Consider the following 14,948-nt stretch of genomic DNA (forward strand, 5'->3'; position numbering starts at 1 on the left):
CACAGGTTCAGGTCGTTCTTTTTTCCCCTCAACATACTCAGGCTACATTCTCCACCATTTCTATTCGCAGGTGCTTGCTGTGTTCTTTTGTATGTGCATATACAATACACCATTGTTTGATAATAATAATAATAATTGTAAAAGAAGCTGCTGACACCCAGGACCATTGTTGTTGCCTGTTAGGGTCTCTTGCTCCTACACTTTAATTTGTATACATGCCAGTATCCATTCTATAGGAAGAGTCTGTCTGCAGGAATGTTACAAGCAGTTTACCAGACTTTCAAACTGTTCTTTAATTAAGGTGTGAAATCTGGCTTGCAGTTGAATAAGGGTTTAAATGAACTTGGTCAGAGTTTGCACATCTACAACAAGGATTTTTATTAATTTTAGAATCAACTTGTTTATTTCTCTTCAGTAAGCATGTTTACAAAAGAGGTTTAGCGCCACTGTAAAAAAAAAAAAAAAATTGATTTTAATTTTTTTTTTTTTTTTTTTAGTGGCCAAAAAACTTTCCCTTCCTTTACATGTTTCTTATCACATTCCTGATAAACTCGTTGGCACCTTCATGCCCTCAGACCATGTCTGTCGAAACCCACACGTTCTCATGTGATGACATCCCTACAGCTGTAAATGCGCACACACACACACACCATAACCACTGTAGGAAAATGAATGAAATGTTTTTGAAATTGTGAAGAGTCTCTCCATTTGTTTTTGTAGTGGTGAACATTTAAATAAAATTGATTTTTATAACAGTTTGTGAATTAGAATTTGGACTTCCTCACTGTTTATTAAATTGCAACCAGGGTGAAAATGTATTGTTCTCAAACAACTAGCAATGTAACTACTAGTCGATTTGTAGCAGCTGACAAAGACGCATTGAGATCAAAACTTCCAGAACTTTATTGATGCTATGTGAGCTAAACAAGAGCAGGTTTTGCCAGTAAAAACCCCCTTAACCTGGAAGAGGAACGGCACAAAACAAAACAAAACAAAAAAAAACTCACCACTGCCTAGTGTAGAAGAGACGAGCCTATGCCTTTCCCCTTTATCAGTCACATCCAGTGACCAGCCACACATGAAGCGCCATGGACACTGAAGACACTGGGATCTTAAGCGAAAGGTAAGTAAAGGCCACTGCTTGTTTTAGAGTCATTTGAAATATAGCTTTCCTTGTTTCCATGTCAGGATGAGAAGATGGCATTTTGTATTACCATCCTCTGAGACAAACCCTGCTATTGAACAAACTGGGACATTTGCCAATGAGCTATTAACTCCTGGTAATATTAGCAATGTGAAAGTTAACATCTGTTGGAATGAGTGACTGTAGCCAGGTCTGTCCACATTTTCTCCTTTTGTTTTTTTTTCCCCACCAGCATTCCTCCAAGGATAGATTTCTAGTCCTCCGTTTTTGCCTCCATCTCCTCGGCATCATCGTCTCCATCTACCTCAGCGTTTTCCCGCTCTAACCTCTCCAGCTGCCGGGCAAGTTCTGTCTCATCTGTGTCGGTCACCACCTTGGGCTGAAGGGGACAGTTTATTGTGCATACCGTATGAGATTGGGATCTCATTCTTTCTCTCATAATTGACTTACTATCATGATTATGAAAACCGGATCTTGTGATGATATATTGTAGGCATTTAACACTACATATGTACTATACAGTACATTTAATAGCACATAGCAGAAGCGAACTGTTAACAGCTAATGTGGTGTACTTGTGTGTTCCAAAATGTAAACAAATATAGACTTAAAAACAAGCCAGGAGTTGGAAAACTTCACAACCTGAGAAACATTGGGTTTTTGAGATTTCTTTGGTAATTATGTAGTCCTGACAGCACATCCAACCCTACATAGCAAAATGGCGCCTACATTGTAACATGCTGTATCCATGGCAACTTCCTGTTTCTTGTCAAAGTTTATCTGTTTGCACGAGTGATGACTATTAAAGTTTGTGGTGTTCTCATAATTCCGAGATACAAACATCAGGATCTTGTCACATTAAAAAGTTCAATCGTGCACAGATCATACTTTTACCAGAGATACTGAGAGAAAGTGTGGGCTGCAGTTTGGGGGCAACCTTTAGCCCATATTGGTTTACATTTTGGAACACCAAGTATGCCGAATTACCTATAAAGAGTTAATTTTTGCTCTGCTGGACATTGTTACAGAAGTGCATTAATGCTGAAGCAATCTTAAAAACATAAGCAGGTTCTGAAGCTTTCCAACGCCTGTTATGTTTATAGTGAGTTACACTATAGGCAGCAAATTTGAGGCGTGTTTGTAGGCTATATTTGTTTACATTTTGGAACACCAAGTATGCAGCATTTCACTTCTGCTATGCACCATGGGATGTACTGATAACTATCACTGAATTACTTGGATAATAAAGAATTAAAACCTGATAATTTTCAGGCATGTTCTGCAGCATTATCTCAATTACAAGAAAAAGATAATTGTCATCTGACTGTAATTATGAGATGCTAAATCATAATTACAAGATTTATTTTTATTTTGGTGAATGCAGTGCACTTCCATACCTTAGCCTTACTAGAACTTTTGAAAACTCAAGAGATGCACACAGAACAAAAAAGGTGAAGCTACTTACTTCCATCTGGATGTTGAAGACACCTCTCTTCTCCTCAATCTTCTCCTTGATGGCAGCCATGGCCTGGTTGAGCACAGAGAGGCCCTCTGTGCGCTCCAAAGTGGTCGTCGTCATCACGTAGCGAGGGGGAGCAATCAGGTTGATCTGTTGACCACATGACAGCAACAGATACACATGTACAGTAGCAGCTCTTACCCAAATGAGATGACAGCATATGTAGTCAGGTCACACTTCAAAGTGGGAATTGCATGTAGTCAAAACACAGTGCCATGGTTAAAACGTTTTCAGGTGATGACTGAAGACAGGGAATCATCACCTGGCACAAAGGGAGGGATGAATATTACCTTGATGGGCATTGCCTCTGTGGAGCAGCTGAGCCCAGCCCTCAGAGCCTCTTTCACTGCATCAATGCCCTCATACCCGTAACATGCCACTTCAATGTCTGCAGGTAGAGCAGGAAAAAGGATACTTGTTACTTCATATCCTAAGATCAACTTAGATGCTGTAATAAAAACTGGGCAGTGGCCTTTTACCTGCTCTGATTTTGACAGCCTGTGGCGTGAGTCGCCTGTTGATATTATCGATCAGCACAGCCCTCTCTTCCTCTGTTAAGTCCAGACCGTCCAGAATGGCTGGATCTCTGGAAGATGGAGGATATGCTCTATTATATTTGACAAAGAAGTTAACACTCACTTTGTAAATACATTAAGTTTAAAGCCACCACCAGTATCTGTCAGGAGGATTACATTATTCAATATGTTTTAAACGTTTAATCAATATATATCACTATATGTTATTCAATGGATTTTAAACTTTCAGAACAGAGACCTGTGAGACACTGCTTGTGTGAACTGAAGGACATGCTTTTATCTGTTTTATTACTCTGTGTTATATGTTCAACCAAATGGCGTTCCAGACTTAGAGGAAGCCTGCCATATACTGCGAAGACAAACAGGTGCAATAGCTTGTTTAGTGTCTAAGGGGTTAACAGGGCAACCCTCTTCAACTTCTGTTTTGCTACTTAAGCCTACTTTACAACTTGATTAACTAACTCCTATATATTGTGATTGTTAGACTAAGCTCATTCAGACAACTCTGTATGCTCATGATGGACTTGTCTCGTTGCTGCAAGTAAAGAATACTGCTATTACCGTTCCAGTGACTTTGTTGATCTGTTTGGAAAAGAATTTTGACAGTATCAAATTGTGATTTTAATCTTTGTACTTCCATGAAGTAAATACAGAATAAGGGTGTGAAAACTGCTTGCAAGAACTTACGATACTGCCTGTTTGAAGACATCATAAGCTCCGTATCCTGGCCGCTTGTATTTCTCATCAAAGACCCAGGCAGTGCGCTGGTACAAGCTCTCTAACTGCTCGTCCTTACTGTAATCCAGCACCTCTGCCACATGTCGCAGGATGCTGTACACCTGTAAACAGAAAATACTGAGTCTTCAAATTCAAAACCAAAAAAAGTTTACAAATAAAGGAAATCCAAAGAGAGGTTAAGTTGTTGATAATTAAGAGATTTCCTTGTCAAGGAAAAGTGGTCATGCACCTGGTCCTGTCTCGTTTTAACAATATATTTGGCTTAAAGGAAATCACCACAGGTGGTCAGAATGGGAGGGCGGGTGTCTGCTGAGCTCACAATCTGCACAGGCTCACCGCAAGGCTGCTGTGTCAGCCCCAAACTTCACCCTGTACACTCACGACTGTGCCTCCAACCATGACAACACCATGATGATTAAATATGCTGATGACACCAGCATCCTGGGCCTCATTAAAGAGAGGGGACGAGTCAGGTTACAGAAGCTTGGTGAACGGCATTGTTTATGGCGAGGAGAATGACATCATCCTCAACATAAACAAGACAAAAGAAATAATAATAATAATAATACTTCAGGAAGAACCCCTCCCCTCTGCTGCCTCTGACCCTCAAAGGGCCTGAGGAGGAGAGGGCTGACAGCCACAAGTTCCTGGGCCTGCAGGTGACACCTGACCTGAGCGGAGCTGGACACGGAACACAGCTGCCACAATGAAGAAAGCCCAGCAGCGGCTAAACTTAATCAGGCAGCTCAGAAAAGCTGGTCTGAACTGTCACCCCCTCACCCAGGCTTACAGAGGACTGGTAGAGAGTGTCCTCACCACTGGGATCACAGTCTGGTATGGTAACACCACACAGGCAGAGAGGAAGGCTCTTCAAAGATCCTGTAACTCACTCAGTCTTCCCTAGGGTAGAGGTTATTATTTCCCCCCACAGGGCGGTGGCATATTCCCCTCCGCCACATGTTGTTGGCGCAATGTTACGAGGAAGCTGCTAATAAGGTTGCATACAAGTGCACAGTGAATTCACATATATTATTATATTTCACTCTGCCCAGACACAGAAACTGCACCCACAACCTCAGGCACAGCAGAGCAGACAGTATCATCACACACAGAACAAGATTTTACAACTGCTTTTCCCCTGCTGCAGCAAGACTGAGGGCAAATACAAAATGTGAAAAACCTGTGCAATAACCCCTCAAGGCACAAGAAGGCACAGCAGAGGATGTACTTCCTGTGTCAGCTCCGGAAGTTTGACCTGCCCCGGGAGCTGCCGATACAGTTCTACAGAGGAATCATCGAGTCTGTTCGCTGCACTTCCAGCACTGTCTGGTTTGGCTCAGCAACCAAACAGGACAAGTACAGACTTCAGCGGACAGTGAGGACTGCAGAAAAGGTCGCTGGTGTGAGCCTGCCCTCCATGGAGGACCTGTACACCTCACGGGCCAAAAGGAGGGTGGAGAGGATCACTGCTGACCCCTTACACCCCGGACACAACCTGTTTGAACTCCTCCCCTCTGGATGGCGTTACAGGTCACTGTGCACCAAGACAACCAGGCACAGGGACAGTTTCTTCCCCCAGGCTGTCACATTGATGAACACTTATCCCACAACATTATGATTGGACAATAACCCTCAGTGCAATACCTGTAAATATACACTGTACAGATTATATGGATCCGTACAGGTGTCTATTTTTAAGTACTCTGTTTTTATTCCTATTTATCTCATTTCAATGAGCATTCCTTTGTCTGTCAGCCTTGTTTACTGCCTGTTTATACTGCTTATTCTGCATTGTTTGCACTGTTTGCTTGTTAATACTGCTTATTTTGTTATATTACACAGCCTTATGCTGGTTTACTGTTTACTTGCCCCTTGCATGGGGACATGTACATACACATAGCACCAGAGTCAAATTCCTTGTGTATCTGACACACCTGGCCAATAAAGCAAATTCTGATGACCCTACCAAGTAGAATACCACATACAATTACACTATGTGCAATACCATGTGTAGTATCTGAAACTCCCCATTTTACCTATCTTACTCCTGTATCCACAATTTTATCAACTATTTTGTATTCTTGGGCAGGCATTCTTGTTTTTTGTATTCTTGGATGATGTTATATTTAGACTAGGTGTTTGTTCTTTTGGCTTTAAACTCTATACTTGACTCCAGGAGAGCCCTGCACAAAAATTCCTATATGCCTAGACTGTGTGTTTATGCATAAATGGCAAAGAAAATCATGAATCTTGAAATCACCTTTATAATTTCAAGTTTATGATCATGTTTTATAAATAATGTCTATGAACACAGTAACAAATTGACTTACGGTTTTAGATTTGGTGAATTTATCTTCACACTTGATGGCCTCCTCTGGTGAAACTCTTCTTTTTGATAAATCAATGTATCCTGGAGAGAAAATAGCAAAGCAATGCAGTGACACCGTTTAGAGAAAGATCTGCTGTTTTTACAATATTGTCACAGGCAGGTTTGGGGAAGAACGGTATCAGTGGATAGTAACTATTCCATTAAAGTTACAGAGGGAATACATTTAAGCAAAAGCCATCTTACTGATATTTAATTCTCACATCTTAATTTGCATATTTGGTATTAACATTATCCCAAAGTACCAGGAGATTAAGTTGTATTACGATAATTGGATTAAAATACTGAATAAATTTTTAACAAGTAATTTTTAACAGTAATTTTAACCTCCCAACCCTGGTCAGAGTCTGAATATCAAGTAGTCCAAGAACTCTGGAGATGGCTGATAAAGGGATGCTCCATTAGTTTGGTGAATTATTAATGCAAATATTATTAACTGAGCAATTAAGCAACAGGAAATTAAAAATTCCAACCTAAATAGTTAATTGATCGAACATCGACAGAACACCTCATGATTAAAGTGTGATAACTTGGTTGCTTTTCGCCAGTTGAATGCAGGCATATTTTTTCAGCTTGTGTGACTAAATAAGCATTGTTATCTTATCTCCTCTCATACCAGCAATTTCACGACATCGGTTTGTCCTCTGGAAATTTGTGATAAGTGGTTGTCATTACTGACAATTTAGAGCAAACCATTCACTTGTTTCTCAAATCAACAACCTGTTGATGAGGGTAATAAATATTAAGTGACTTATAATGATGTCAAATGCAACTTTCTGTTCCACCAGCCACTTTGACAACCCCCCCCCCAAAAAAACTCTGTACCAGTCAGTGCACCTACCTTTTTCTTTGTCTACTCGGATGACGACCACACACTCGTTGCGGCCTATGCGGATGAGCTTGTTGATGGAGCGGATACGTCGACGTGACAGCTCGCTCAGGAGGATCATGCCCTCAATGTTGTTGTATTCCAAAAGGCTGACGTAGGCACCCATCTCTGCGATGGACCTCACGTTCACCATCACCACATCCTCCACCTCTGGGAACCGGTGCTGGTAAAATCGACAGCTGAGCCCCGGCATCGCTGTGGGGATAGAAGCAATAAGGGGGGTGGGGGGTGGTGGTTGTGTATCTGCAGTGTTGGCAAAAATACTCCTTAAATGTCGAACACCACCATGATCAGTCTGCATGTCTTTTTTCTGTGGAAGGAGCTTTCTTACATCTGAGAAAATCACCCTGACGTCATAGTGACTTATTCAAGGTTATCTCACTCATGCTTGAAGACCACAAATGTTACGTTATGCAGTCAGTTAAGTGCTACAATTGGAAACTAAGTATTAAGTGTGAAGAACACTCATGTACCAAACAGGAAGAGTCTAAAAATAAAATCCAATCATGCTACATTATGGCAATTGTGGGATCCAGTGGACAAAAATTCAGGATCTCCTGGCCCTCGATGGATTTTAAAATCTCTCTCACACCTCAGTCTCACACCTTTATTGCAGTACAACACTAAATTAGTAGATTTCAAATTATGTTCTTTTCTGCATCTTCAACATAACTGTGCCAAACAATTTTAGTTTGTGAATTTGATTATGAAAATATCTCAAGCAGTAGTTCACAATCTGGAGGTCAGAACCCTCAATGATCCAGACACAAGTGAGTGGTTCAACATGACTATAGAAAAAAAAAATTCTGACATTTCTCCTGGCTATTCTCCAATCTTTGCTTCTTTCTTGTGAAATACTTCATCATTTTACAACGCTGGGGTGTAAAAATCTAGGAATAAAAAAACAAAACTACTAATTGATTGAACTGCTCACAACTTGACACTAAATCCATAATCTTTGCCTCACTGAAGGGGTCTCAACAACCGAGTGCATTGTCATAGCTCTTGAGCTTGTTAACAAAATATAACTCATTTAAATGTAACATGTTAAACAAAAGACACTACTGAGCCTCCCTCCATAGTCATACAGTAGATAAAATACTAGAAACACTCCTCAGATATTAACTGAACGGTACAAAAACCATTTGAATGGCACGTTGTTAATTCTGGGGTCAAATGGTTGCGTTGAGCCTTCCTAAAATCACAAAAGGAGGATGAAAAGATAAACTGGTAACGTAGACACTAGCAGTTTACATTTCACATTTTTAGCTGTGAATGGGATGATGCAATGGAGACAAACGTAAAGCCCCTTGCTGTTTAATTTAAGAGCGAAAGGTAACATGAATAAAAACTCCCTTACATATGTGGAATAATAAGAGGAACTGTATCCGGTGAGAATTATCACATCTAATAACTTACTAATAAACGAGACTTGCATTTAAGGAGGAAAACCGTTGTTTAAAACCCGCTAGCTTCTTAGCTAATAACCCGGTTCACGACTCACATGCAGCACATGCAGTTAGCTAACGTTAGCAGCTCCGTCTATTCCCCATTGCTCATGAAACATATCCTTTATCATCAAACACATACCTGTGTCATATGGTTACAGAACGATACACAGGAATGTTATGTGCTGGTCCTGTTCACCTATTCGATTATATTTTCTTTTGGGAGTTGTCGACGAAGACTTCAGGCCCGCTAGCTCAAGGGTGTGCTAATTTTTCGACCCGGAAAAGATCGGAGCCTTTTGACATGCGCATGTGCAGAACGACTTCGGTTCGATCACATGACCAAGGGCCAGCTGATCACCACGGAGAGTCGGTCAAGAGCACGACAATCGGCTCCATTTATGCGGCTAATCCTGCACGAAAATAACCGATTTCTCTGTCATAGTAATAGGCTTACGCACTAGAATTAAAGCTAGCGTTTTAGTATCAATAATAGGAAACGGAAGTAAGCAAAAGATAGTAGTTATCGATCAAAACACAAGATGTCTGGAAAAGACAGGATCGACATATTCCCCTCCAGAATGTAAGCATCTGTTTTGCTAGCTACAGTGATTGCTATCGTACTTATAGCTTATTTGCCAATAAATATAATGCTATTTTATTGACTTATTGTTTTTAGTCTCTCAGATGTATGATTTCCTGCTCACATCTGCAGGTATCACCCATGAAAGGATATCAGTCACGTTATGCTGTGTGATCTAAACCTAATCTTAGTGTGTCTCAATGTCAGGTTGCTGTTTAAAAGAGGAAGAGTCCTCCTTTTGTCATGTGATGTTTCTAGCATCATCAAAGTGTCAGCTGTCAGTGTGAGGAGTTTGAAACGTACTGACCTCCAGACAGTTAAAGTCTTGACTTTTACATTGGGTAACCCGAGTATCTACTGATCAGAGGAGTTTCTTGTGTTTCCTGTGTCTGCAGGGTCAAGTCATTTTACCACTTTGACACAATCATGGGATCCTTTTTGAAACCTCTGCAAAGAAAGACATTTTAAGAAGGGTTAGGTATATAGTTGTACCTGTATGGGGCTAAGAGTTTTTGTCATGACTGATGAAGTTCTGCTCCCTCTTTGCAAATAGAATTGAGGTGGGCATATGAACATAGCTTAGTCATACTCATACGTATTGTATATTGCTGCCTGTTAGTGGGTTACAGTGGGAACAGTTAATAGGAGAGCTGGAAACAAAAGGTGAAAGAATGTGAATCTGGTATACTTGAAATATAAATTGGCAGATTCAGATACAGCATAATCAATAATTGTTTAACGTGATTTTGCAGGGCTCAGACCATCATGAAGGCTCGACTGAAAGGGGCACAGACCGGCCGCAGCCTGCTCAAGAAGAAATCCGATGCCCTTTCGATGCGATTCCGTCTAATCCTTCGCAAAATAATTGAAGTGAGTTGAAAATAACCGATGCCTTACATTTCACACTAATAAACTGACAGCTGAGTGTAAGTCAGAATTGTTTCCTATATGTGGACTTTGTTTTATCCCTGTCCTTTAGACCAAGACCAAGATGGGAGAGGTGATGAGAGAGGCAGCCTTCTCTTTGGCTGAAGCCAAATTTGCAGCTGGAGACTTCAGGTAAGAATCAGAGAAAGATGATGATATGTGGGATTATATGTAGTACAGCTCCATTTGTAACTATAAATTGTATTTCTATCTACAGCACAACCGTAATCCAGAATGTCAACAAAGCCCAAGTTAAGGTCCGGGCTAAGAAAGACAATGTGGCAGGTTAGCATCAAAGTTGTCATCATCTGATTCTCCTAATTATTGTCTAGTTTCAGGATATGTTCTCATGTGTATTTTGACTTTATTCCAGGTGTTACTCTACCAGTTTTTGAGCACTACCAAGAAGGCGGGGACAGTAAGTCCTTCCTCACTTGTTGATTTGCTATGACTTCACATCCCATTTGAACAAAACGTGTTTTTATGACTGCTGAGTGAGTGGGAGTTCTCACCCTTGCCGTGTCTCTCAGGTTACGAGCTGACTGGTCTGGCCAGAGGAGGAGAGCAGCTTTCCAGGTTAAAGAGGAACTACGCTCGAGCTGTGGAGCTGCTCGTGGAGTTAGCCTCCTTACAGGTAGAGGGTGCTGTTAGAAATAAGACAATTCAGCCTAGCTTTGTTACTTCTCTTTGGTGATAACATAAGTACAAATACTTAGCTAGAATTTCAAGATATTTATAATTGAGTATTTAAATTTAATGCTACTTTATGCTTTAATACTCAAATTAATTTCAGAGCAAAAAATTGTGCTTTCTACTACATATACTGTATATGCTAGTTATTTTGCAGCTTCAAATTTTAAATACAAAACCTATGATCATCTTAAGAAATACAATAAAAATTGAATATTAAAATGGTGCTCACATGGAAACGCATTAATAATAATGATATATAGTAACAATCATTTTGCATGATACCTTAGAAAAACATTTGAATACTGGACTTATTTTTGAATATTTGATGTATCACTGGAAGTTGAATGCATATTTAATAAAATGTTAATAGAAAATTCCAGAATTTCTCTGTATATTCAGTAAGGTTGAGGACTTCTGATACTTATTGTCCTCCTCCTTTCTGCAGACATCTTTTGTCACTCTAGATGAAGCCATAAAGATTACCAACCGCCGTGTGAATGCTATTGAGCATGGTAAATTCACACTTAATATACATTTGTAGTCTTTTCTCAAAACATTTTAGAGGAATTATTACTGTAGCTCAAATCATTTTTACCCCCCTTTGCAGTGATCATTCCCCGGATTGATCGCACCCTCACCTACATCATCACAGAACTGGACGAACGAGAACGAGAGGAATTCTACAGGTAAACACAGTCAGATAAACTTCAGTATTTTAGATTTGACTGAAAGTGTCATATTGATTTATACCATTTTAAAAGTAATCTGATAGGCCACATACTTATCACATGCCCACCTCTCTTAATATACATTATCCCAAAAAGCCACCTAAATGTTTTATTTGTAATACTTACACTTCCTACTGTTCCAGACTGAAGAAGATCCAAGAGAAGAAGAAGCAGCACAGGGAAAAGACAGAACTGGAGATTGCGGCCCGGCTCGCTAAGCTGGGTCCCATTGCAGAACCTGCTAACATGCTGGCAGAGGAGACGGATGAAGACCTGCTGTTTGAGTAACAGGCGTCTACAGGCCAAAAGTCACTGATTTCACCAGTCATTCTATTTATTCTGTGCCTCTCTGGCCATATCTGTGTCTTCTCATGCAAGTGATGTAAGTTGTTTTTTTGTGTACTTACCTTGATGAATAGTTCTGTTGTTTCAGTGCTGAAAGGTACTGTGTGTTTCCAGATTTGTCACTGTACAGATCCAAATTGGCTGTTAACCACAAGGGGGTCAGTTCACTCCTGTAGATCATTAAATTGATAACAATATAAATATGTTTACACACAGTTTGTGAGTGAAATTAAAGAAGCATTCTGTGTAGCTGATCAGCAAGCAAATACTTAGGTTTGCTCACAACATTTAGAACCATTGCATGCTGTAAAGGTGGTTGTAGATTTCACAGAGTGTGTGAGTTTATGTATGTGGAGGCCTCTCCCACTGCTGACCTCATATCACAGGGTCATTGTTACCTCACGTGAGGATGTTCCAAAAGAACCCCTAATGTGGCCCTACTGTAAAACTGATGTCCACAAAGCCCAGCACCTTGACCAAATAAAGATGTTCTGGATACTCAACCATTGCCTGGATTTACTGTTAAGATTAGGGATTTGCACTAAAGTAGAAGCTTTTCTATGTAAAGATTAAAGGACTGTGTGAAACTGCTCAACTTGAGATGAGACAGTTTGTCCCAGGTATTTACAGCTGGGTGAGGAATGGCCAATTTACACCAGAACAAAGCATCTAGCAGTTTTCTATGTGTGCAAAAGGCCAGGCTTATGACCAGAAGAATACCATCCCCATGGTCAAGCATGGAGATGGGGCTGTTTTTCTGCGGCAGGAACTGGCAAACTTGATTGTGTACCTGGCATCATGGATTCTTAGAATACTAGGCCATTTTAAAGAGGAACGTGATGCCGTCTGCTGACTAATTAAACTTTGGTGATCAATGGACTTTCCAGCAAGACAATGATCCTAAGCACACCTCCAAGTCAACCAAAGCTTGGTTAAGAAAAAGATCCTAGAACGTCCTGGAGTGGCCTTCTCAGCCACCAGATTTAAATCCAATTGAAAATCTTTGGTGGGATACGAAGAAGGCAGTTGCAGCACAGAAGCCATCAAACATCACTAAGCTAGAGGCTTTTGCACGTGAAGAATGGGCAAAGATTCTGATCGAGAGGTGTAAGAAGCTTATCAGCACTCACTGAAAACATTTGTGGAGCATCCTTTATCTTTTATAACTTCTAACAAAGTACTGAAGCTGGGGGTTGAATAATACCGCACATGCGTTAAACGTTACTTTTTCATTTAATCTTCAAAGTTGTCAACTTCTGTTGTTAAAGTAACTCAAATATGTGTCAAATATTTTTTGCTGTTTAATGAGGTTTTTTTGTCACTTGTCATTATCTTTCATCAACATCACTAATGTCGTTTGAGGTGAGGGGGTTGAATATTTCTGATTGCAACTGTACATCAACGTGAAATGCATTCTATTATTATTCTGCACAGTGACTACTTTTACTTTTGATAATTTAGGTATATTTCGCTGCTAATGCCTTTGCACTACTATTTAAGCTACATTTTGAAGGCAGCACTCTTACCTGTAACAGGGCATCTCAGTAAAAAAGATGTTGACCGGTTTGGACCTCACCGGGTCTTCATCAGGTTGGAAATATACAGGTGCAAACAATTTGTTAGGTTTCTGTGCTGGTAAAGACCCGGTGAGGTCCAAACCGGTCTGGCGTTTTTATTGAGCTGCACGATTAATATTGAACATAAACTTACATTAACGGGGCATATAAAATTAGAGGGGTTCTTTCATCTTCAAGACTACGCATCCAACTGGGAATAAGTTACAAGTCAACTCTAAGAGGTTTCTCCTAGTTTGAGCAGGATTCACAATTAGCCTGACAACTGACAGGCTCAAGCAAAGCAAAAGAGCACTGGACGGCTACCGCTAGATAAGTATCCCATCTGCATGCTGCCTACATACAAAACGCAACACATGAAATGTTTACTGTGATTTTCTACAATTCTCTAGTGCAACTCAGGTGTGATTCACAAACCTCAGTTTGGCGTATTCCGACCATTTATTTTTTAAATAAAATCTAAAACCACTAATATTTAGTATGAATAAAGAGGGGTTTCAAATAAATGCTGTACAAAAATAAATGGAAGAATTCAGTTGTCAGCTGCTTTGGCAAGTCGAGCAATGCAGGTTATCACACGTTGTCAAATGCAGTTTATATCTAAGAAAACGGAACCAAGCGATGTATCTGTACCATTATTCTTAGTCAACATAGGATAGTACTGAATGTTAGGAGCAGTTTACTTTTCCTGACAAACACACAAAAAATACAATTTGGGGCGGCCCCTCAACGCGCGAGAAGCGACGAAGAACAGGCCAAAACGCATAGAGAGAAGCAGCAAAGGCCAGGCCGCGCGATGACCTGGCCAAAGCGCTCAGAGGGGGCGGCCCGTCAACGCGCAGCAGCGAAGACCAGGCCGCGCGATGGCCTGGCCAAAACGCTCAGAGGGAGCAGCCCCTCAACGCGCAGCGGCGAAGACCAGGCCATTGCGCGCAGAGGGAGCAGCCTCTCAACGCGCAGCGGCGAAGGCCAAGCCGTGCGATGGCCTGGCCAAAACGCGCAGAGAGAAGCAGCGAAGGCCAGGCCGCTCGATCACCTGGCCAAAGCGCTCAGAGGGGGCAGCCCCTCAATGCGCGAGAAGCGATGAAGGCCAGGCCAAAGTACAAAAATAAATGGAAGAATTCAGTTGTCAGCTGCTTTGGCAAGTCGAGCAATGCAGGTTATCACACGTTGTCAAATGCAGTTTATATCTAAGAAAACGGAACCAAGCGATGTATCTGTACCATTATTCTTAGTCAACATAGGATAGTACTGAATGTTAGGAGCAGTTTACTTTTCCTGACAAACACACAAAAAATACAATTTGGGGCGGCCCCTCAACGCGCGAGAAGCGACGAAGAACAGGCCAAAACGCATAGAGAGAAGCAGCAAAGGCCAGGCCGCGCGATGACCTGGCCAAAGCGCTCAGAGGGGGCGGCCCGTCAACGCGCAGCAGCCA

The 14,948-nt window shown here is 41.0% G+C and overlaps 3 protein-coding genes across 8 annotated transcripts in view; 2 read left to right on the plus strand and 1 right to left on the minus strand.

Moving 5' to 3' along the window:
- The window catches only part of rbm25b (RNA binding motif protein 25b), an 11,036-nt gene extending 9,570 nt beyond the window's left edge, over positions 1 to 1,466 (plus strand). Inside the window, 1 exon segment of the mRNA XM_020603838.1 lies at positions 1,377 to 1,466. Coding sequence (XP_020459494.1) covers positions 1,377 to 1,401 — 25 coding nt within the window. The 3' untranslated portion in view covers positions 1,402 to 1,466.
- The window catches only part of eif2s1b (eukaryotic translation initiation factor 2, subunit 1 alpha b), a 24,022-nt gene continuing 9,953 nt past the window's right edge, over positions 880 to 14,948 (minus strand). The window contains exons 3-13 of one of the 6 annotated variants that reach the window (XM_020603844.1): positions 11,999 to 12,058; positions 11,718 to 11,840; positions 10,683 to 10,814; positions 7,165 to 7,407; positions 6,268 to 6,347; positions 3,887 to 4,038; positions 3,761 to 3,781; positions 3,143 to 3,249; positions 2,954 to 3,051; positions 2,610 to 2,753; positions 880 to 1,523 (exon numbers count right to left, since the gene is read on the minus strand). In XM_020603844.1, the coding sequence (XP_020459500.1) occupies positions 1,398 to 1,523; positions 2,610 to 2,753; positions 2,954 to 3,051; positions 3,143 to 3,249; positions 3,761 to 3,781; positions 3,887 to 4,038; positions 6,268 to 6,347; positions 7,165 to 7,405 (969 nt within the window). In that variant the 5' untranslated portion in view covers positions 7,406 to 7,407; positions 10,683 to 10,814; positions 11,718 to 11,840; positions 11,999 to 12,058 and the 3' untranslated portion in view covers positions 880 to 1,397. Of the gene's footprint in view, positions 1,524 to 2,609; positions 2,754 to 2,953; positions 3,052 to 3,142; positions 3,250 to 3,760; positions 3,782 to 3,886; positions 4,039 to 6,267; positions 6,348 to 7,164; positions 7,408 to 8,631; positions 8,655 to 8,802; positions 8,941 to 9,550; positions 9,659 to 10,682; positions 10,815 to 11,717; positions 11,841 to 11,998; positions 12,089 to 14,948 lie in introns of those variants that run through there. The other 5 variants (XM_020603843.1, XM_020603842.1, XM_020603840.1 and 2 more) reach the window with 5 other exon arrangements.
- atp6v1d (ATPase H+ transporting V1 subunit D) lies at positions 9,090 to 12,439 on the plus strand. The gene is made up of 9 exons (XM_020603845.1): positions 9,090 to 9,243; positions 9,996 to 10,113; positions 10,223 to 10,302; positions 10,388 to 10,455; positions 10,544 to 10,588; positions 10,701 to 10,804; positions 11,309 to 11,375; positions 11,471 to 11,549; positions 11,735 to 12,439. The coding sequence occupies exons 1-9, from the start codon at positions 9,203 to 9,205 to the stop codon at positions 11,877 to 11,879; spliced, it is 747 nt and encodes a 248-aa protein (XP_020459501.1). The 5' UTR covers positions 9,090 to 9,202; the 3' UTR covers positions 11,880 to 12,439.

The sequence above is a fragment of the Monopterus albus genome, unplaced genomic scaffold (assembly GCF_001952655.1).
Source record: "Monopterus albus unplaced genomic scaffold, M_albus_1.0 scaffold63.1, whole genome shotgun sequence".
NCBI classification, from domain to species: domain Eukaryota; kingdom Metazoa; phylum Chordata; class Actinopteri; order Synbranchiformes; family Synbranchidae; genus Monopterus; species Monopterus albus.